The following is a 24,102-nucleotide window of genomic DNA, read 5'->3' as shown; positions in this document are numbered from 1 at the left end:
ACTACTACTACTACTACTACTACTACTACTACTACTACTACTACTGCTACACTATTACTGTACTATTACTATTACTACTACGATTACTATTACTGCTATTACTACAACCATCACCATACTGCTACTACTACTACTACTACTACTACTACTACTACTACTACTACTACTACTACTACTACTACTACCAATACTATATTATTACTGGTACCGTTAATACTAAAGAAGAGGAATCACACTCCAAAATGGCGTTTAGAGAAAGAAAAAGAAATTAAAAACTAAAACGCCATTACTCTCCTAGATGGCAAAGTAGTTGTTAGAAGTACACACAGAAGTAGGGATAGATAGCGAGTACGATTTCGCAGACTCTCAATTAATCGATAATCGTGTGTTTTCAAAAGTCTTGTGGAAATATGAAAAAAAGAAAAAAAGAAAAATGTCAACTGGTGGGCTCGTCTATCTCGAATGGAGGCGTACCAATTAGAACAAATCGGAAAAAGAAAACCCGAGAGAGAAATAGTTGTGATTATGATGCGTCATTATTTCGTATTGAGTTTCTATACGGCATATTCTCTATCGTCGTCCCTTTTTAGATCGGCCTTTATCTCGAAACGGTATGGTGTCAGAATTTCTCGTGTCGAAGTTAAGTACAGGACCATGCCAATTTCGCTTCTTGGTGTATCTATGTGATGATACTTTTTCCTTGTTCAACTCGAATATCGAATCAATCTTTCTCGGACATAAAACTCGTAGCGCAGTTTCTGCGTTGATGAATCTCGATACTTCGTGGATGTTAAATGAAACAAAAAGAAAAAGGAAAAAGAAAAAAAAAAAAAGATTAAAAAAAAAAGAAAAAGAAAATAAATAAACGTTCCATGATACAGGAAAGTGATATAGAAACGTTGTCGCTATATTATAGTGAATAATTTAAATTTGGAAGAAAGATATAAGAAAAGAAAGGAAAGGAAAAGTAAAGAAAGAAATGAAAGAAAGACAAATACAAAGATAGAAAGATAGAGTAGGAGAGGGAGAGAGATACGTTCATTCCACGATCAAGAATAATGTGCCAATGTTTCTATATTATTATTTCTAACGAAAGTTTTCGTCGTCGTTCGACGAGTTGCCAGTTAGGGAAGTGCGAATTTTTTATCCAATTTATTCCGACCCCGTTATCGTCGTATTGTTTAAAAGGAAGAAGAAAAGAAAAGAAAAGAAAAAATATTACGAGCGTTCCCTCGCGTGGGTTCCAATAAGAATTCGTTGTTCTTCTCTCGATCGAAATCGCATCGGCGTTCGTCGATGCTGGAATTTGACAGTTTGACAGCAACGATGCACTGCCTTCACGACCTGTCTAAAAGCTACGATTTGATTCGACGACGCGCGAGAAATGAGAAACGCCGACGTCCTTTCTCTTTTTATTTTCTAAATCAAAACCTTTGACGAATGAATTCTGTATTATTTGTGTAATTGATTATCTTCGATGTTTAGAAAATAAAAAGGAGAAATTAATCGAATTTTAAGCGCGTCTGATCGTTGCTTTGATATACAGGCACGCGAATTTCCCCCGAAAGAAAAGATAAAAAATCATATAATAACAATAAAAAAGAAAGAAGAAGAAGGAAAGAAAAAAAAAATACAATCCATTGGACTTCCATTCTTGCGTTCTAATCCACCTTTTTATCTCGCGTTATTATCTCTCGTGATGAATTCGATTTGTGAATCGTTCGCAGAAAAAAAAATAGACAAAAAAGAAAAACCAAAACAAAAAAAACACAAAAGCAAAAACAAACGCGTGTGTGTGTATTAATGTTTCTTTCGTAAGAGGAAAAAAGAGATAGAGACGTTGTTTCGCGTAGAATCAATGGTAGGCGTCCTTTTGAAATTGCGAATTAAAATCGATGATATCGTGATAATGATCAAAAATAAAAAGTGATTCTTCTCTCGTATCTCGACCCGTAAGATAAGTCGCCGTCGTTGAATTTTACGAAGGTTAAAAGCAGGAAAGTTATGAAAGGAAAGGAAGAAAGAAAGACAGAAAGAAAGAAAAGGAAAAAAAATGAAACGAGGAAAATTAATAAAGAAAAAAATTATATATATTATATATATATATGTATATATATATATATATATATATATATATATATATATATATATACATACATATATATATAAAGAGATATCGAACTTGTCGCTCTGCCAATAAAACGCGCTGGCTCCACTTGGAACATTGCCTCTTCAATTATGCCCGTTCGATTATCGATACATAAATATACATATATACGTTTATATATAAACATACGTATATAATATACGTATAGTATATATGAACGTATATACACGTTTAGTCGAGAAAGCAAAATGATTTAAAAAGAAGAGAGAGAGGGAGAAAGAGAGGGATACCGAATGAAAGGGGATGAGAGAGAGAGAGAGGGAGGGTGGGAGAAAGTGTATGGATGAGGGTGCGAGAGGGTGAAGAGAGCAAGAAGGAAAGAAAGAGAGAGAGAGAGAGAGAGAGAGAGAAATATCGAGAAAACGTAGTCGTAGATAAAAAGCGAAAAGTAAGAGAGGTAGACACACTCGTTGAGCATGCATTCCGAAATAAACTAGAATTAAAAAGAATTTAGTCTCGCTACGAAGCTAGATATATATTCCGCTAAATCGCGACATAGACGAGAATATATATATATTAAAAAAAGAAAAAAAAAAGTATATATATATATTATAAATATATAAAATATACGAGAGAGATCCGTTGCTGCTGTATTACTAATTACATAGCGAAACGAAAACGAAGAAAAAAAAATATTAAGGGGAGAGAAAAAATAGAGAAGGGGGGAAATGGATGAAGTTGAATGAATATCTCTTTCTTAAGGACAAAAATATATGGTGAATAAAAAGAATAAAATTCAATATATAAAACGAATGGCGAAAAAAGTCGACAGGAAATTTTAGGAAAAGAAGAGAAGGGTGAGAGGGAGAGAGAAAGAGAGATAACAAACAAAGAGGAAAGAAAGAGTATAGAAACGAAGCAGGAAATGTATGGCTAAATGAAATCGGGCTGGGTAGTAGTCGCTACGAGTAAAAATTATTTACTACGAGTATTATAATAAACGATAAAGAAAATAAAAAAAAAAAAGAGATACAATTAGTGCCGGCCCATCCTCAAGTCGGACTTCCCCTGCTGCGAATTATCGCTCGATTCTCGGTTTAGTGCTCGCGATCCTCGCTATCGATTACGAACGGAAATTAATAAGGAATATAAAGGACGATCGAGTCGCGAATTGATTCATTATCAAACGTCTGGAAAAGTCTGATTTTGTGAAATATTATTTATGACTGTACCACTGGAACGCTTTCAGACGATGAACCTTATCGATCGAACGTCCTTCTGATTAGCCTACGCTCCGATTTTCTTACTTGGCTCTTTTTCTAACTCGCGAGAAACTAGATTTTCGATACAGACTGCTACGAAAGAATTCTCAAACGTGTATAAGAAGGTAGAACTGACGCGGTCTTCAGTGGTAGGGTCATTTATAACTACAAAAAAAAAAAAAAAATAGAAAAAAAAGGAAAAACTAAAAGGCAAACGTAACGTTGGATCTAAAGCAATCTTCGTGGGTTGGAAGGTTCTCCTCTTGTTTAAAAAAAAAAAAAATTTTTTTAAATCCACTCGAGAAAAAAATGAAAAAGAAAAAAAATAACAAAAATTATTACAAAAAAGGAACAAAAAAAAAACAAGAACAAAAAATGATAGCAATAAGCGCTTGATTATAACCTTAAGACACGGGGTAATATTGAATAGCGTTCAGAGTTTTTTTTTTTTCGGGAATATGAAATTATAAATCGTGAGCTCGATCGTCTCGAAGAAATAATAAGTAAAGGGACAGATAGAAAGGAATAGAAAGAGAAAGAGGAGGAAAGAAACAAAAGGGAAAGAAACGAAAAGAAGAAAAAGGGAAAGAAAGAAAAGAGGGTGAAAAATAAAAAAATATATATATACAAAAAAAGAAATAAAAGAAACAAAAGCAAAAATTCAAAATCGAAATTCGCTGCGAATTATTCCACTTCTTCTCCCTTGACAAAATTCGATTCCTTCTGTGAAAAGATGTGTAAGGTCGAGAGGTCAACTCCTCGACGAGATGTTCCGATTAACAGCAGGGGATGCTCGAGCGTATGCCTCGCGGTATGTGATTGTCGAAGCGTAATATTTAGGTAAGAGAGAAAGAGAGAGAAAGAGAGAGAGAGAGAGAGAGAGAGAGAGAGAGAGAGAGAGAGAGAAAGGAAGAGAGAGAGAGGGATAACGTGCGAAAAAGAGAGAAAGTGTGTGTGTGAGAAAGAGAGAGAGAAAGGAGAAAGAAATAATGAATGAAAGGAAGCAAGAAAGAGATTGAGAAAGATTGCGGGGGAGAGAGAGAACGAGAGAACGAGAAAATGAGTGAAAGAGAGGCAAACAAAAAGAAATAAAAAAAAAAAAAGAAAGAAACGAGTGCGAACGCTCGTAGATCGAGCCGACCGCTTTAAAGTGATATATTTAGGTATTATGATCGACATTAAACACTACATTAATGTAATAATTAAAAATTAACGTTTGTTATTATTGAAGTTTTCAATAATTTTGAGCCATACAGAAATAATAAGTACTACATGTAAATGCATATATATCTATATATATTATATATATGTATATATATATATATCTATATATATATATATAAATATATACGTACGCGCGTATATGTGTGTGTGTGTGTGTGTGTGTGTACGATTGCGTGTACGCTTGAGTGAATACGTGCGTCTGATGCGTGTAAGACATGTCAGAGCGTGAACGCATACACATATATCATGTATATATTTAACTATTTAAATGTAATTCTAACGACGTGCGAAAAACGCAGAATGATTATAATAGGTGAAACAAACAAAAAGATAAAAAATGCCGCTCGCAAACTATAAGTATAAAAAAAAAGTGAAGATTCATTATGATAGTAGAAAGTACTAAAGTTATTATATTATACACACACACACAACACACGAATGACTTTTAAATAAGCTACTTAGTAGGCTAAAGAAATTTGTAACGACGGCTGCACGCGGTGGCGGCCATCCCTGCCACTTTAGTCGGTCAAAATCTGTTTTATTAATTAATTAACTGATTAATTAAACAATTAATCAAGAAATCATTTATATAGTGTTGAGCACTGTTTTAAGTGCTTTTCATTTTTTGGCTGTGTGATGCTTCAACTAAAGAATAATTTAATGAGGACAACGTCGTAATAATTGGCTTTTGCGAGAATAAAAGGATGAGAGTCACTTTCGACATTTTTCCGAGACGATAAAAAAATAAATAGCTTCGTAAAAAATAAATGTAAAAGCGAATGATAGGAAAGGAACAGAAGAAAAATCGAGCGAGAGATAGAGAGATAGAGAAGGGATAGAGAGAGAGAAAAGGGACTAGGCGCGGAAGTGTCGACGTTCACACGCGCGATAGTGAAGGCTCACAGAGGGAAAGCGAACGGACGGTTAAAATAATAATACTAATAATAATAATAATAATAATAATAATAATAATAATAATAATAATAATAATAATATGAAAAATAAATAGTAAAATAATAACAGTAATAATAAACGATAAATAATAAATAATAATAAATAAAAATAATAATAATGAAATAATAATGAATAATAATGAATAATAATAATAATAATGAATAATAATGAATTAATAATAATAATAATAATAATAATAATAATAATAATAATAATAATAATAATAATAATAATGAATAATGAATAATGAATAATAATAATCGATAATTCAAGGACGCCATGTCTCCCTCAGTACTTAAACATATTATGATTCCGCATCTCCGTTTGTACGCATTTTAACAAAAAAATGAATTTAAAAAAAAATACGAAGAGGAGGACGATAGAGGGGAAGGATAAATTACTACAGGATATATTTAAAGAAATTGTATAAATACAAAAAAAAAAAAGATACTATAACTTTTAACGGTACTAGCTCAGAAAAACATCCTGCCGAGTTGCCCCGGGTTACGCTAAGAGCCACCTGGCCCAAATTCAAATCTCCTTACGTTTTAAGCATTAAAAGGGAAGAAAACGCGCCCACCGCCTTAGTCAGTGGAACATGATGATACTGAAAGAACACAGGAAGATAAGTAAGAAAGAAAGAAAGAAAGAAAGAAAGAAAGAAAAAAGTAAGGATAAGATAAGATAAAATAAGATAAGATAAAGAGAAAGAAATTATTCAAATGCACGAATACGCTTATCAACGTGAAAACGTGTGCAAGGAAAGAACTTTATTCATACACATGCACATACACAACCTCGTTCACATGCAAGAAAGAGAAAAAAATATATTACTAGAGAGAGAATGGTAAATAAAAAAGACATAAGAAAAAGAAAATACTCATGAATATCCTGGAAAAGTGATTAGACAAAAAAAAAAAGAAAAAATAAGACAAAGTGTTCAGAATAAAAACAATTTTAACAAGGGTAAATGTATATGCTATCGTGTACACGTAAGTGCATTTAACTTGCACGCGTATTTGCGTGTCGTACGAGGCAAATTTCTTTTCTCTCTGTTGGACGTCTGTTGGACGATCGCGGACATTTTATAACGAAAAAAAAGAAGAAAAAATAACCAGAAAATAACTCAAGGAACATTACATTCGCTTTTCAAGTTTTATAAGCGACGCATTTCTGTCATCGCATTGGCAGCAAGCAAACAAGCAAGTAAGCGAGCGAGCGAGCAAGCAAGCAAGACACGATTAAAAAATTAATAATAAATAAAGAATAAAAAAAATACACGCATACACACATACACACACACATACACACATATATATCGGTGCAATCATTTGTCGGTATCAGCATGCGACGAAGGATTGAAAAAATGAAAAAAAAAAAAACTGTAATGGTGGTATAATACATAAAACGAGACCCTTTTCAAGAATCAGACTAAAAAAACTTTATTCGTGCGTCGAATCTAACAAGCTTTCTTGGCTATTAAAGCGCAGCACAAATTTCGCATTATGCCGATTAATGAGAGGGTATAAGAAGGGTATAAGGAGATGTTTTATTATGAATGCAAAAGGTCGAATTATCGATTTCCTCGTTTTATCGAAAGAAAAAGGAAGAAGAAAAAAAAAAGAGAGAAGTTAACGAAAAAGAAAATTAAACCAAAAAAAAAATATATATATATATAAAAACAAATAAAATCAAAGACAACCAAAAAAAAAAAAGAGAAAAAAAAAGAAAAAAAAAGATAAGAACTTTGCATACATTTGTATAAAATAAAATACTTAACGATGAAGAATATTTGTGAATAATGTACGCGTTTAAAGATGTTTATACATTATTACCCGCCGTTTTGTACTAGCGTGGCCGCTTCTCGCAGAGTTCATTTTTCTCTTTCTTCTTTTTTTCCTTTTCTCGTATTAATTAATTAAAAGAAGAAGAAGAAAAAAAAAGCAGAGAGAAGGAACAGGGAAAAAAAAGTTATACGTACACACACGAGAGACATACACGAAGGAAAGAAAGAAAGAACAGAAAAGAAAAGAAAAGAAAAAAAAGAAAAAAGAAAAACGAAAAGAAAAAAACAAAGATAAGAGATACGAAATTACCTCGAATATCGATCTCATTACGATTCTCGATTTTATCTCGCGTTATTTTATATCGATGTTTCCGAAATGAAGTTTTTCTAAGTTTCTATTTTTTACATATGCATTATATGATACACAAAACAGATGCATTAACACTGACATATATTAACACATATTTTATGCACCGTCGCATTGTAACGAACCGTCGTCACACTGCCATTTTCCATTCGACCGTTTTATAATGTCATTATTATTTCATGTACGTATATACACGTACATACATTTCGCTGTTTCGAGATGAATCGTACCGAAATAATTCTAACTTACTTTCCCTGTGGCTGTTTAACCGTCCACCTCGATATATATACATATACATACATATACATAAATACATAAATACAACACATACATTACATACATTCTGTAGCTGCTCGCGCATAGAGACTCAACTTTTTCCAATTTACTTGTTCACGATCTTTCCTGCTGACAGTTTAAAAAAGATTAAAAAAAAAATAAAAGAAAAAAAAAAGGGAAAAAAGGAAGAAAGAAAGAATAATAAGAAAACAAAAAAAGAGACTAAAAGATGCTTGAGTTTAAATCTTCGATAAACTCTGTAATTAAAATGGTAAAACGCGCAAGATTTACTTGACAAATGATTCATCGGAATTCTTCATCTTTTCGTTAGATTGAACCTTTGAGAATATGATAGAAACATATAAGGATTATAAGATTGTACTAAGAACGTTTTAAGATCTGTAACGAATATCGAAAGAAATGAGAGAAAGTGGGAATCGAAAGAAGGGAGGGAGAATTAAGAAGAAAGGAGTTAATAAATGAATAAATAAATAAATAGAAAATAGAAAGAGAGAAAGAGAGAGAGAGAGAGAGAGAGAGAGAGAGAGAGAGAGAGAGAGAGAAAAGCAATGTATCGAAAATTCCGTTCGTAAGCCGGGTACCAAGGCACTCAGGGCAACGAATAATATCGATTAACTTATTTGTACGATGACCTAGGCTATTTACGTTGTGCATATATAGGTAGTTATATATATGTACGGAACAGTAAATAAATTGCAACAAAATGTAATTTAACGAAATAATGACGGAAAAATGTTTATGAACTCGCGTGTATTCCGGGCGTATCTCTAAATAAAATTCGTCGAAAGAATTAAAATACGAGATCTTGTTGACGAAACGTGGATGAAATTGACATTTCTTGCGTTGCTGCAAAAGTATTAATCGATTTAAAAAAAATATTTTTTCTTTTTTTTATTTTTAGAGTGAACGAACGGAAGCCGATCTTCTCGACTAAATCACATGGCTTATTTGATGAACATCAAAACGAAAATCACGCGTCTCCGAAACTTCGTTTGAAGGAAGGATTGAATACATAAAAATAGACAGGCAGCTAATAGAAAAAGGAAAATGAAATCAAATATATTTCTACTAATGACAACCTTTTCAAAAAAATCTCTTCTTTAACTCGACGGCTTTCAGTTCGGTCGCTCTTTGCCTTAACTGTTACCTCGAGAATATCTTTCGGACACGAGATCACGTATATAGATTAGTGTCATCGTAATCGTATTAAAGAAATCAAGAAAAAAGAAAAAAAAGAAGGAGGCGAAAACTTAACGTAGCCAAATTGGAATCCAGTTTCAATCCAGAGTAAAAAAATAAAGAGAAAAAGAAAATGAAAAAACTAAACTTTGAAACTAAAACCTCGAAATATGCGAAGAGATAACGAAGCAAAGGAAGAAAGAAAGAAAAAAAAAGAAAAGAAAAGTGCAGTTAGAGACGCTGTATGTTGGAAAACGAAGAATAAAAAAATGTGGTATGAAAAGGTCTTAGAAAAGTGTCCAAGGACGGATGGGAGGAGTGGAGAAGGGATTGGATATAATGTATTTCGAGATATATAAAATCGTACCAATTAAGAAAGAGTTAAACGCTTATTAACTGAGGATAAGAAATGTGAGAAAAAGAATGGAAATATCAAGAGAGAGAGAGAGAGAGAGAGAGAGAGAGAGAGAGAGAGAGAGAGAGAGAGAGGGAAAGAGAGAAGGGGAACGGGAAGAAAAGAAGAGAAGATAAAAAGTATAAAAAACAGAGCTAGTAAAATCAAGAGATATTTAACAAATCGTAATATTGTCTTTAAATGTTACGAGACACAGATACACAGATACACAAAAGCACAAAACAGCTGTTAGGCTGTACCCTGTGCGTAAGAAGCACGTGTTATTTAGAATTGTTTTGATTTTTTCTCGAGCTGAACGAAGAAGCAAAAGAAAAATAATAAACAAGAAACAACAAAATAGTAAAAGGAAGGAAGGACGGATGAAAGGTAAAAAGGAAAAAAAAAAAAAGAAAAGAACAAAAAATCGAAGAAATTGTAAGGAAAATTTAGGGTCACAGGATTCGAGGTAAAGGATCAAAGTTGGATGATGTAAGAGAATTTCCTACCTACTTATCGATTAAAAATCCATTGGTTAGAAAGAGATTACTACTTATCGATTAGCTAAAATACATTGTAAGGGCAGGCATATAGTACTCATATAGTCTATTTGTTAATGTTTCAGATATTTTATTAAATGTTGATATAATGTACTATGACATTCCTTGTTTGTGCCGGAATCCCCGCATATTGATAGTCTTTAAAAAAAAGTGAGCGCTCTCCACCCATGTCAGCAGATATTTAAACGTTTCAATCGATCGGTTGGTCAAATCGTTCATTAAAAATCATTGATACATATAAGTATAAATATAAATATAAAAATAAATATAAATATAAATATAAATAAAGATAAATATAGATATAAATATATATATATATATATATACATATATGTATACATATGTATGTATGTATGTATGTATGTATATATATATGAGAACGAGTAAAAAAAATATATATATATGTATACATATATATATATGTATAGATATGTATATATACATAAATATATAGGTAAAAATACATTTCGATAGTTCCCTACATGATGCCTTCGTACAATCGAATCGGCAATCCGCGCCTCAATATAAAGGAAAAAATGATGCCGAGAAAGGCGAAGTGAGACGGAGGGAGGGTGACGGTGATCGGACGAGGAAAAATAAGTCGTGGGGAAAACTGTTAAAATGGTCTTTGTGGGAAATATAACCTACACATATATACATATATTTTGTTACTAAACTCTGCTTTCGCACTTGTCGAGACGAAAAAAATGGTAAGAACTTGTAAAATTGTACTCATCGAAAGCTTGCCTCCAATAATGCGCGTAAATATTTTCTAACGCGTTAACCAAAACATTAATGGAAATAATTCCAAAAGCATTTCACTGAATTGCAATAATTCATATATTAACATACATATATGAGAGTCAAGAGTCAAAAATTTTCTTTTCTTTTCGTTTGTTCGTTCGTTCGTTTGTTTGTTTGTTGGTCTGTCCTTTTTTTCTCCCTTATTTTTTTTCCTCCTTTCTCCTTCTTTTCTTTCGCGAATGCTTGTGAAAAGAAATGTGAAAGGAAATTTCAACAGACGCTGGTGGCAGGTGATTTATAAATATACTGTATACAGAGAAAACGGGTGTAATACGTAAAGACTGCGAAAAGTTTGAGTGATAAGTTTGAGGGAGAGTCGAAAAACGGAAGGATATTTTATTCGATACTTATTATTAGATGTGAATAATTTCAAAAAAACATTTAAATGTATATAAATTGGCATATCATCGCGGAGGGAGAGTAAGAAATAACTAAAAAGAAAGAAGAGAACAGAAGGAAGAAGAAAAAGAAAGCGAAAGATAGGGATAGAGAAGGAAAGAGCGAGAGAGAGAGAGAGAAAGAAAGACAAAACGATTGGGAAGTCTACGGAAACTGCCTTCCCTCCGATAAAAGAAGAATGTATTAAAGAAAAAGACACGTAAAACTATTATATCTCACTTCATCAATGAAATGCTCTGCTGGTTTGGAGCTGTAGTCATATCGTTAGCGAATAAGTCTGTATGTGACGATGTTAATTACTGTAATATAAAGGGACAAGATTAAAAATGAAAAACCAAAAAAAAAAAAATACCAAAAAAAAAAAACCAAACCATGAATACTACGTAGGAGCATCTTATATGAAAAAAATTAAAAAAAAGATAACGATATACTGTTTGTCTAGTATTACTGGGCATGCTTTAAATCGAATTGTTTTTAATCAAACCGAGAATCTGTTTCCAACCCTCTTCGGTGAGCTCTTATAATACGAGAGACTTACTCTCTCCGTTTGTGTTTTTTGTAAAAAGGGAATCGCTTTTACCCGCGGGAGAAGGACAGGAAGGTCATAGAAAAAAATATGGAAAAGGAATGAGATAACGTTTGCGGAGGGAGGGGGGGGGGAAGAAAAGACAGAAACGAATACCAGATAAAATTTGATGAAAAGCAATCGCACCTCGATCGATCGAATTTAAAATTATTATTTTCTCTCACACCTCTGCGCAGTGTTTTGGGCTCTTCCGTCCAATACGCGATGTATCATTGTCATTTTTTTATTTAATTTTTGCAATCTACGTACAATAAAATTGTTATTGCTGAAATGATAAGTGTAAATGTGTATACTGTACATTCAACCTTCGTTTTAAAATCATTATTAAGGTCTCGCTGGACCAGGATTCCTGCCGTCCTGGCGCGTGTTGTAATTGTATATGTACATATACATGCGTATTTTTTAATATCAGACGATACTTTACTCGATAATTAGGGTCGCTTATTAGAGTATATAAGTATAAAAAAAAAAAAAAAAAAATTTGAGAGCGGCATTCCCGACGCCGATGTCTGCGATGAACGATCTCTGAAAGGAATAAAGCACTTTCACGTAGCAACGTCTTTAAATTTGCTAAATCTACCAATCTTATCCTCTTAATTTTCCTTTCTCGGCCTATTCACTAATAAATGACTTTAGTTAAATAATCGTATAATCTTTTTTTGCTCTATATTACTTACAATAAATTTATATTCATTATTTATTCTATTTTCTTGTGAATAATGGAACATGCACATGAAACGTTTAATAACGATACGATAAAAAAATTATAAACGGATTATAGATTAATTTTTTGCTAATACTAACTTTAACGATTGTTAAGTACATTAATAGTTTCATAGATACGCGTATATCGTTTTATATTATATATCTATTTGCTTAAACAATTTTGATCTAGTTAAAAATACCTTGAGATGTTATAAAAGGAAGCTACATTGTCGACCGTCCATTGACTTTTAGTTATCAGCTGTTAATACTACTCCGATTGAATCGTTTGATTATTTACAGACTTTCGGAAATCATAAAAAGATTATTGCTGATGAGATTATAAATCGACGTTTAATGTGCTAATAAAATAAAATTTATATAGACAATTCGTTCAAACTACAAATGCGATTGCACGATACGTACTTATATTCCCCATTTTAAAACAATCAAAAACCAACATGAACAGGACCGAATTTAAACATTTTATAAGCCGATTAAATCAGTACAATTTATTTAAATTATTACAACACATTATTAAATTTCAAGTTGCTGTTAATGGGAGTGTTTAGTATTTTGCAGTAAACGTCGTATAATTATCAAGAAGATATTCTCGTAATAAATAATAACAGAAATATCTTATAAAATATATGTATTCAGGATACAAGATAACATTTTGATTTTGCAATTCAGTGTTGCCAGGCACTATAATGTTCTCCAAACCACAGGAGTTCCCCACGGGAACAATTTAAAACCGATTGCTCGTCGCGATATCAGAAAGTTAGGTGAAATCGTGTTAAGTGGTTTTAATTACTTAGGGAACTTAGACAGCGCTCAACGGAAGTTTCAACGTCACTCAATGAGGGTGGATGCGCTATTGCAGGATGCAGAACACTGTTATCGCTGTAATACGTTGCTGAAGCTTCGCCTCTGTTTTAAGCTACTATCAACTTTGCTTCGAGGCTAACCAATTATACTTTTATTTCGTTAAAAAATTCAAACAAACTCAAAAGTACTTAGTTAATAATTCAAAGTAATCGGTCTTTTACTCCTATTCATTTTCTCACGGTAAATTATATTCTATCGCTTGAAGATTAACGAATATGTTCGACTAAAACCAATATTGATTTTTTCCAAAGTAATATTAGTGGAGAAAATATCAAATATTGATATACAGATTATCTGAAGATCGTAGACTCATTTCGTACGGTCATTTGTAGATTTTGTTTGTGTGTATGTGTGATGTGCGCGCGCGTGAGATATTACATGTATGTAATATCTGGACAAAACTTAAACGATAAAGAAATTTTCGACCTATAAGAGCGTAGTTAATCTTACCGTTATTATACTCTTTTTTATGCTTTCCTTAATGTACTATTACTTTTGTTATATTAGCACTCCTCGGAGTTGATCCGATCACGTCTTCATCCTACGAAGTTTTCTTTACGAATGAAGAACTTACGATACGTAACCTAGAAACATTCGAGATATTGGTATACTCGAGTATATGCGTAGTAGAGATAGTTAATCTTTAATACATACAACAACAAAAATATTATTTGTCCTCTAAGGACAATGAAAGAGTCTTATTACGATAAAAACTAATACGTAGGAATATATTCGCCATTGTTATTTAGGTTTTCTGTAGGTAAACTAGCGTCGCACTCGACAGACAAATTATTTACCGACAAGAGGGCGCTGCGATTTCTTTTGATAGTAATGGCAACATAGCCTCCTGGCAGTTAATATATCTAAGTTTTCCTTGTTTCCAGTTAAATATTAGTTTTAGAAATAAGGTATGCTTTTATTTATATCATTATTTTCTTTAGTAGATATAAACGTGTATATATATATATATATATATATATATATATATATATATACATAATTGTGCCTGAGAAATTATTATATCGTAGTAGCATATAAAAAGTAGTTCGTATATGATCGTAAATTTCATCGAAATACCGAATGTTCCAATATGTTCAAACGCAAAAGTTGTATACTTTGTTTCTAAATATTTATTTAATATATCGATGTATAGAAATATTAGTATATATTTCTTTAAAGATTAAAACCGTTACAAGAAAATAACATTAACGTGTATTTTTATTAGAATATATCTTGATAAATATGTTATTTTTATTTTTATTTTTTTTTTAGTGTTTTTTTAAGAAGTTTATGTGATGAAGATAGTGACCCTATAATGTCGAGCGCAGTAATTGATCCTTGAAAGTGAAATTTTGTCCAAGATATTAATATGGCTCGAGCTCGTGAATACAAAAGATCATTGGATGCTATGAACACTAACACAGACTTTATGGACATACCTAGAGTAAGTAATATTTGATAGTATAGTGGAGTTTTATTGCTTATGGTTTTAGAATACTCTTCTTCTTTCTTTTTTCCGTTCTTTCTTTTTCGTTATCCTTCTTCTTCTAGGTTAGAACATAGAATAAGCTTTGGTCGTTATCGTATATCTCTCTGTTCTAAATTAGTTCCTTTATACAATGTCTACTTCATAAAGCTATTCCTTTTCTTTATTGCAATTGATATTTTTGGTTAATGGACAGTTGATTTTATGGTTACAGTTATATAATGTCTTTGCTTCTAATGACATCGAAATTTTTAGCTGATATATGAAAACAGAATACGTAACATTTACATTGCAAGCAATAATTAGGTTTCCAAGTAAATTGTAGATTTTAAATTAATTTAATTGCACTTTTTAGTTTAGCGAAGAAGAGATCTTGATAAAACAAGAGCCGTGTGATAAAGATGATACGGACTCGTATGATACTTATATATCAACCATTAAAGAATCTGAAGATATTAACTTGAGTAATATACCTGAAGATAATATCAGTTGGAAAGAAAATGTTTATTCTCAATCTGAGAGCCTTTGTAATGTAACAATTAATCAAATCGAAGAGAAGCCTTTTTTGATGAGTCACGTGGAAACTGAAGATAGAAAGTATATTCAGCAGGAGAAAGATTCCTTTGTAATTGACAAAAACGGTAAAAACAGGAAAAGATTAGTAAAAGATAATGATATTAGAACATCCAGTAAAAAACAAGGCAGAAATATATCAGCAACAATGGGAAAGAAGAGCATTGTTTATTGCGAAATATGTTCTTTGCCTTACGACAATTTGAATCGGTTAAAATTTCATAAATCTTCCTATACCAAAAATAGTAATTATTTTTGTTCCAGTTGCTTCTCGCATTCTTGCTCTCATATGAGACTAAAGATTAGTAATAAGATGTCAAAATCTTCTAAATATCGTTGTCATTTTTGCAAACGACTGTTTAGCAAGAAAAAAAAGTTACAAGGTCATTTATTTCACGTTCATGGTAAAGAGATAGGTATAAATGTTGAAGGTGATTCATTTTCAATAAAGCATTCTGCAACTGTTTCATATTCTGGTGTATTAAAGAAGAAGCGAATGCGGCAGAAGACAATGATGGAATACATCGTACGTCCTAATGAAGAAGATGCAAAAAATACATCTGAAAATTTGAACAACTGGAACGATAGTAGCGCGTTAACAATAATTAAACAGGAGGTTGAATGGATGGATGATCAAGTGAATGATCAGTCGTCGACGGATAAAATAGTCTCTACTATATCTCGACCGAGTCAGGAGTTAAATAAAAATAAAATACGAGATCAGCCATTTGTTAAAATACACGTCGATTCGAACATGATGAAAGCTCTTTTAGGAATTTCTAATGGCGACGACTGTCTCGAACAATCTTTCCTATATAGTAGTAATATTAATAGTAATAGTATTACTAATAGTAGTAATAGTAAGCCTTACGCATTGCGATCTTTAAATAATTCTATAACGGTAAATGATAGTAAACCACCCATGATCGTACGTGAAAATAATCGAAGCGATAGCAAGGTAAGAAAACTTTTAAGTATGTGTAAAAAATGTACCATTTTGTTGGTAAGATACGATGATAAATTGCTCACCAGATTGACTTCGAATTCTTCGCAATTTGCTACGTCATCTTCTCAGGCTTTAAAACCAGTTAAACGTAAATTGCGTAAACGTAGATTACCGCATCGAAAAAGTAAGAGTAACGAGTTATCTTCCATGAATAGTTTTCCACGAATTAATGTTACGAACAAGTCTTCTGTAAGATCTCCGCCTGTAAAAATTAGAAAACGAATTGCTAAGAGTAAAGCAAACTTATCTATCGCGTTAAATTTTAAGCGTTCTACCGAGTTTAAACCGAATCGCAAGAAGCGTTCTGATCCGCCTCGATCGTTGCTCAAACGATTCCTTCTCGATATAGGAAAGAACGTATCTTCAAAGAAAGCAAATATTACGAATCCTGAAAACTCATCGTCTCAGAAGAAGTCGGTTTCAACGGAATTTCAAAATAAACGCTCCGCAAATGCTATTGCTGGATTGAAGGAAGTGAAGGTATCTTTGGTAAAGTTGCCAGAAATTAAAAAGGAATTGATCGTGCCGGAAGTGGATGAAAATGCAACGATTGACAGCAGAAACGAAACATTTCCTTGTACAATTTGTAAGACGTCACTGATCTCGGAGAAACGTTTGAAAAAACACATGAAGAAATATCATACAGCATACATATCAAGCATATGCCGAGCACGATACGAGTCGAAACGTCTTTTATTGAAACATTACTTACAAGAACACGACATGTGGGTATGCAAATGTTGCGTTTGTTATCAATTCTTCAATAGTCGATTATCATTGAAACAACATTTGCTGCTACATTGTATCAAAATAACGTTATCGAAATACGATCGTCCTCTTTCGAATAAAACTATAAAATGTCATTTGAATACAAAAAGATACAAGTGCAAGAGAAACGCTTTAAAGATCATGCTGCGATCGCAATCGACGGAACGTCGAGAGATCGACGTTATTAATCGGAAAAAACCAAAGGAAAATTTAAATGTAAGTAGAATAGAGAATCTGACAAATCAGGTTAGCGAACGCAAAGAGAATAATGACGATGTTCTTGGAAAAGTATATGATCGGCTAGGAGATCAGACAATCTTTGTTGAATTAACGAACCCATTCAAAAGTAATAATACCAAAGTTTCTCCTTCTAGAAATAATGACTTGATGGAAGAACCAATACCAGATGCTTCGTATACTGCCAACGAATCTATCATTTATAATTCTAACGAGTATCGGCAAATTGAATTGATACCGCATACGAATGTGATACAATCGGGTGTTAGCGATAATAATGAGTCTAAACCGGACATAGAAACTATAGTAAATAATCGGAAATATCCATGTTCGGTTTGTGGGAAACAGTTTCAAAAACAAGGAAGTTTATTCAAACACCAACGTACCTACGCTCGATCGTACAATAATTTCTGTGAAATTTGCGGACTACTCTTTTCATCGAAGAACTTATTGAAAACTCACATTAATACCACTCACGATTCTCTCATCTGTAATTTATACAAATTGCACTGCCAATTTTGCAATCAAGGCTTTCGTTCTGAAAACAATCTTCGAATACACGAATTGCATTATCACGCAACTGCAGTAACTATCAATAATCAAAGAGTGACTGATTTTTTGAAAGTTTCCAACGGTGACACTAATCAATCCTTACAAACGATTTGCAATGTTTGCGGCTTATTTTTTAACACGTATGAACGCTATCAGTTACATTATACGTATTATTATAAAAATCATATATTCTCGTGTATATTTTGCAATAAGATATTCCACGGGTGGTACATGCTACATCGTCATAACAAACTATACCATTTTAGAAATAGCTCAATATTTTATGAATATAAATGTTCGACTTGTTACGAAGGGTTCACCATTAAGTCACATTTTCAAGCACATCAGTCGCACGTACATTCGAACAAAGAACATATAGAATCACCGATTTCGAATTTTGCATTGAATTCTTTGCATTATAATAAAATGAGTAAGTCTTACATATGTTCCAAATGTAATGTCGAATTCTTCAACATAGCGGAACTCATGTTACACGTTGAACATTTTTCGAATCGTGGCAATTATCAGTGTTTAGATTGTCCCAGAAGATGTTATACATTGTCAATACTGTGCGAACACATTAGTTTAAATCATGACGATAACGAATCGGCGAACGGTTACAAGTGTGATATTTGTGGCGAAATTTTAATATCTAATATTTCGTTATTGTGTCATCAAAAGCACTTACATAGTGAGGGAGGAACTGAACAAGTCGTTTCCTTCTCATGTAAATATTCCAATACGAACGTAAATTTTAACGAAATCATTCATGACGATAAGACGGTTATCGATAACGAACCAATGTTAATTGTACGCGATCCTACTTCTTCCATTAGTCTGCAAAAATGTAATATCTCGTGTCCGATATGTGCTGTCAATTTTGAAAAAGAAGTATGTTTGAAGGAACACTTAGCCGAATATTTAGATTTCGGGGATTATCAATGTGGCGAGTGTAAAAGACGCTTCGCTAATTCAGAATTTTTAAAAAAACACGTAGAAAATCATGTGGCTCCGGGTATGCCTTTTTCGGAATATTATTGCACCATTTGTAACGAAAACTTTAAATCCTCTGATCTTCTCGAATCTCATGTTGCTCATTTACACGCCCGTGTTATTTTTAAAGATGTTTCATCAAAGCCAATTTAACATTCGTACTTTACAAAATGGTAATATATAATTTTTACGATAAGTTATATATAATCCCAATAAAACTAAGAATTTATGCGTGAATGTTTAATACAAGAATTTCTTTTCATTTTTTATCATTTCCGTGTAAGTTTCCGCCTTATATTAAAAACATTACTCATAATATATTGTTTAGATTTATTTAAACGAAGCTTCGTTAAATATACTTTCTTTTTTGAAGTTGCTTCATACTCGATATCGTTATATATTCTTTAGTCATATATATATATCATATTTGGATTTGATACTATAATTGAAGCGTTTTATATCGAACTGTCTTTGTTAAATAAATAAATGTATTTTACTCAACGCCCGGTTATATGTAAGGGGTAAATTTATCATCATCTTAGAGATATAATACCATAGTACTAGTATTTTAAATATATCCTTTACTGTTTAAAATGATAAGGCAAGAAAGATAGAAGTAGTCGAAACATAGAATAATAATAGATTTGTACCAAAAATATTTGAAAAATATTGGTTTATTTATCACTTTTTGTTAAAAGGTTTTTAACGATGAAAATCGGTCTTACGAGCTTTAGCATTAATCATCAAACACGTACTTTGCGTAGATATTTATCGAGAAATTCAAGAGGCATCTATCCGCGATGACATCGATATTCTATACATAATTGCAAACAGTAATGTAACTCTGTAACTCCCAGGGGTATTCCGTTTGGCAGCTTTAATATCGACGGGACGAAAAATCATGGCAATTCTAAAATCTGGTATTGCTCTAGATCGAACGAAACGATTCATCAAAGAAATCTAGCGTCGAGAAATTGTCACTGAATCATTTTAAAACTTGAAATTTTCCAATACTTTTATTTTTATATCGACGTTGTCACATTAGATTTGTCTAAGAGATTCGTCAAATATTTGATTATGATAAGTACTTATAATAATCGACTGATATTGTTCATTCAAATTTTCATGTACGAGATTAATAGAGATAGAGGTAAACCGAGGAACGATCGAGTTAAATTAACAAGTGAAATTAACGAGTGAACATTTTGTGTTGGATTTTTGGATACATGGACCATCGCGACGACAGTGAATTATTTTTTTCAAAGGGATCAAGGAACTTGAAGAAGGATCAGAGCATCGAACGAATAATGAAAAATATTGAAGGCGTAAGACGGAGTTTATCTCCTGCTATTTCCACTTTGGACGATGGGGTCTAATTCTCGTAACTGTCCTAAGGTGCTCTCTAATGCCCGGCAGTCATGGAATTTGCGACGTACACGCGAGACGTTACATTGATTGCGCCCCGAAGCAAATCGCATTCGCAGCTTTGCCGATTCCACCGATCCCTCGAACAATGAACAGCGATGTTGAAATTGATGACGTGCGAGTTTGAATGGAGAACAAACCGATCGACTCTGTACGACTTCCCATTTGCTCCGTCAAAGAACATTCTGTGCAGAATTAATTTGTTTCTGATCGGTCTAACTCGGTCTTCAAGATTCATCTATCCGTTTAATTTAGGATGTAGCTTAGAAAAGAAATCATCATATTGTTACAATACTGTCTTCATTATCAAAAGTATTAGGAATCATATGTAAGTCGAACATTACGTTGTAGAATATAAAATATTCACAATGTATTTTAACGCTATGCTATACGAATAGAAAGTAAGACAATTAAATTACTTTTGTAAGAATCGATGTTTGATAAAAAGAAAAAAAAAAAAAAAGGAAAAAACAATCCCCGATATTTTCATGGAAATTATTTATCAGCCAATAATTTCACCATAAAAATAATCTCTGTAGATTCGTCCGTTCTGATCTATACGGGATCGTTAAGTTTTTTCCTAATGCATCGGTAATATTCCACGTTGGAAATATTCCTTTTTTTTTCTCCCCGTAGGAACGCGCGTATCAAAAAGAGACGATACGAATGAGACAGCTGTTACATCAACGAAACAGCGATGCGTTGTAACATTCGAGATAGGAAACTTCTCGAGCGTGCTGGAAACTACCCTTCCGTCATTTTACTCCTTTTTGCGCCAACCATATTTTCGGGCAACACTCGAGTTTATACTTCACATTACGCAGCCTTTGCTTTATTGAGGTGCAAAGCAGGTAACCGAGAGAAATCACGATTCATGGCACCTCCTCAACCTTCTTCTTTTTTTTCTTCTTCTTTACCCTTTCTCCTTCCCGTTCTTCGTCTCTTTCCTCTTCCACCTTCCGTTTATTTCCTCTTCCATGCCGACCCTATCCAACTTGAGTTACTTACACTCTCTCCTTCGATCTACCCTTCCGAAAACGGTTGTTCCTACGGCGAATCTCCCTCTACCAACGTTCCAACGATAAGAGAGCACCATCTGGAATAGCGAGATTTTTTTGTCACCCGTTAGTCGGCTGCCCGTTTATCTCATGCTCGAGACGTCGTTAGCTCTTTCGTGAAAAGAGAAGATGGATGGTACGTACAAAGGAGCACATCGCTCAAAAACGAGTTTCAACGAGTTTACCCTTCTTCGTCTTGAGTCTTTCAACACTTTCGAGGATTCCCTCGATCTCCTATTTTGTGATTGACTTTAAGACGATTTATTTTCAGATTTAATCGTCATCCGATAGAAACTTAAATACAGCGGGGTAATATAGTCGGAAATTTTCGTGTCGCATTATCTGAAGTAATTAAAGAGATAGGAAAATATGTATGAGATTTTACTGCATTATTTTTTTTTAATATCGTTTTTAACATCGTTTATAATCGTTTTTTAACGCTGTTTTTGTCTGACGTAGCAACGTAAATAACGATTAGTCGTTGGCTCGATCGTTTAATTTAACTAAATATTTTAATTGGATCGATCGAATAAGCTTTATTCGATTTAACTCTATGCGATATACCTATATATAGGTACTCGTATACGAGCTAGAAGAGAATCGATGAAAGTAGAGGTTTATCTGTCTACATTGAGAACTAAAGATGCAATATACTCGAACGAATGATCGCCTCGAGGCAATCTCTTCTAAAATCCATCGAACTAATCAGACCGATTATTGCCAAGAATATATTCTAAATTATTTCCAACTATTAACTTTCAATTAAGTCGATAAACATCTAATCGCGTCAACTATAATAAATTAATAATCGATATTACCAGCTATAATTAGTTCAAATGAAAAATCGTTTGCTCGGTCGTCAGGAATATTTAGGAAAACTTCAAGTCGTACGATTTTACTGGAACGTTCGCATTGTAAAAGTGATTTAGCTAAACCGAATTAAACCGGACCAAAGAAAATTATACCTGGCCGTAGTAGTTGCAACGAGTACACGTACTCCTGTTAAACCTTTAATTACTTGTGCGGCTTTAATTTACATAACGAGTATGTTTAGTTCCTCGTTCCTAGTACTAGATATACTCTATCCTTGATATTATTCATTTCGTCTAACGATTCATTAAAATGACATGCACTTAATTATCTCTAATAAAAATTCGCGATAGCGGGCTACGCGCTAATATTAGGATCTTTCAAATCAAATATCCTTTAAGATCTTATACTTGTGATAGAAACTTATCCGCTATTTAAGAAGTTTAATTTATGTTCATGGAAACCTTTATGAATCGTTTTTAATGAATCATTTTATTACTCGCCATATTTAATGCTTTTATCTACCGTTGAAATCAGAGCATGAAGCGATGTGACGCGTTCAGCAATCTACCCCAGTAAAAGTCGTGCGATAGTGAATCGATGAGTTCGTGGATAAGTTAGGAATTTATTTTATAAATTTAGTACTTTCTCCGTAATAAAAGATGGCGTACGATAACTATTAATAACAATTATTTCTTTTTAACTATTAATCAAAGAAATAAACTTTTAGAGATACGGAAGAAAAATGAAAAAAACGAATGAATAAAAGACGGCCTGACGCAATTTTCTTTATCATAAAATACGATTTAATAATTTCTCTTTTTTTTTTATAACTGTCTAATTACAAAAAGTAGTATTTTTCGTACAATAAAACCATTAGTTTTTTGTTTACAACTTTGCAAATAAATCATGGATTAAGAGTTATATTTTGTAATTATTGATAAAACCGTTCGTTTTTCTCGAGTAAGATATAAATAAGAATGAAAGCTATTTACCGGATTATTACGTTTATTTTTTTTAAGTTTGAAGCTTTACTCGTTAAATCTTGTCCGCTTAGGATCGTATGTACAAAACGGGAGAGAGTTCTAACTGGTTGTAAGAGGGGTGGAGAGTCGTGGTGGTTTCGCCGTGTTGGAATGAAAGCTTTTCGTGGCTGTAGTTTGATACTACCATCCTTAGGGTTCTCGAGGCTTACTAAGTTCTCGCTCTCTAACTTCGTCCACGTAGAAACGTTCCTCGAAACTTGAGAATGCCTAGTGTTTCTCCATTCGAGAGAACACGTAGCGATTTAAATAGCCGTGTCCCTTCATTTGTGATATATTCTTTACGATTAACGAAACGAGAATATTTTACAAAGTAAAACAAATCAGTTATTATACAAATCCTTTGAAAATTAACAAATAAAACGTTTGCGATGAAATCAACGAGAAGTTTTTTTATTTCGATCATTCTGATATTCGATCATTCGATATTTAATGTAAAAAAAAAAAAAAAGAAAAAGTACATACAGTAATACATAAAGTATTGATAGATTTAATCGTAAAAGTTGTGTTTTGTAACCTTCGAACTAACTTACACATCCAATTTCTCTGCCGCAAGATCTCTCTCTCTCTCTCTCTTTCTCTCTCTCTGTCCCCCTTCTTTTTCATCATCTTACAGTCGGTCTAAGACAGATCAAAGCTTTATAT

The 24,102-nt window shown here is 32.8% G+C and overlaps 1 protein-coding gene and 1 long non-coding RNA gene across 2 annotated transcripts in view; both read left to right on the top strand.

The window, feature by feature from the left end:
* The window catches only part of LOC122635006, a 13,493-nt gene extending 3,875 nt beyond the window's left edge, over positions 1-9,618 (top strand). The window contains exon 2 of the long non-coding RNA XR_006328536.1: positions 8,899-9,618. This is a non-coding gene — a long non-coding RNA (uncharacterized LOC122635006). The remainder of the gene's footprint in view (positions 1-8,898) is intronic.
* A 3,163-nt stretch (positions 9,619-12,781) lies between these two features.
* On the top strand, positions 12,782-19,406 carry LOC122635005 (zinc finger protein Xfin-like). The gene is made up of 3 exons (XM_043824692.1): positions 12,782-14,414; positions 14,779-14,950; positions 15,348-19,406. Exons 2-3 carry the CDS (start codon positions 14,876-14,878, stop codon positions 19,272-19,274), a joined length of 4,002 nt encoding a protein of 1,333 aa, XP_043680627.1. The 5' UTR covers positions 12,782-14,414; positions 14,779-14,875; the 3' UTR covers positions 19,275-19,406.
* Positions 19,407-24,102: the final 4,696 nt, after the last annotated feature.

This window comes from Vespula pensylvanica, chromosome 16, assembly GCF_014466175.1.
Source record: "Vespula pensylvanica isolate Volc-1 chromosome 16, ASM1446617v1, whole genome shotgun sequence".
Lineage (NCBI taxonomy): Eukaryota > Metazoa > Arthropoda > Insecta > Hymenoptera > Vespidae > Vespula > Vespula pensylvanica.
The sequence above is the reverse complement of the archived record's forward strand: the minus strand, read 5'-3'. Positions and strand labels throughout refer to the sequence as shown.

Excerpts from the sequence above, each read along its gene's own strand:
- LOC122635005 (XM_043824692.1), top strand. The coding sequence starts at position 14,876 with ATGGCTCGAGCTCGTGAATACAAAAGATCATTGGATGCTATGAACACT. Across the intron at positions 14,951-15,347 it reads ACTTTATGGACATACCTAGA|TTTAGCGAAGAAGAGATCTT; the intron begins GTAAGTAATATT and ends TGCACTTTTTAG.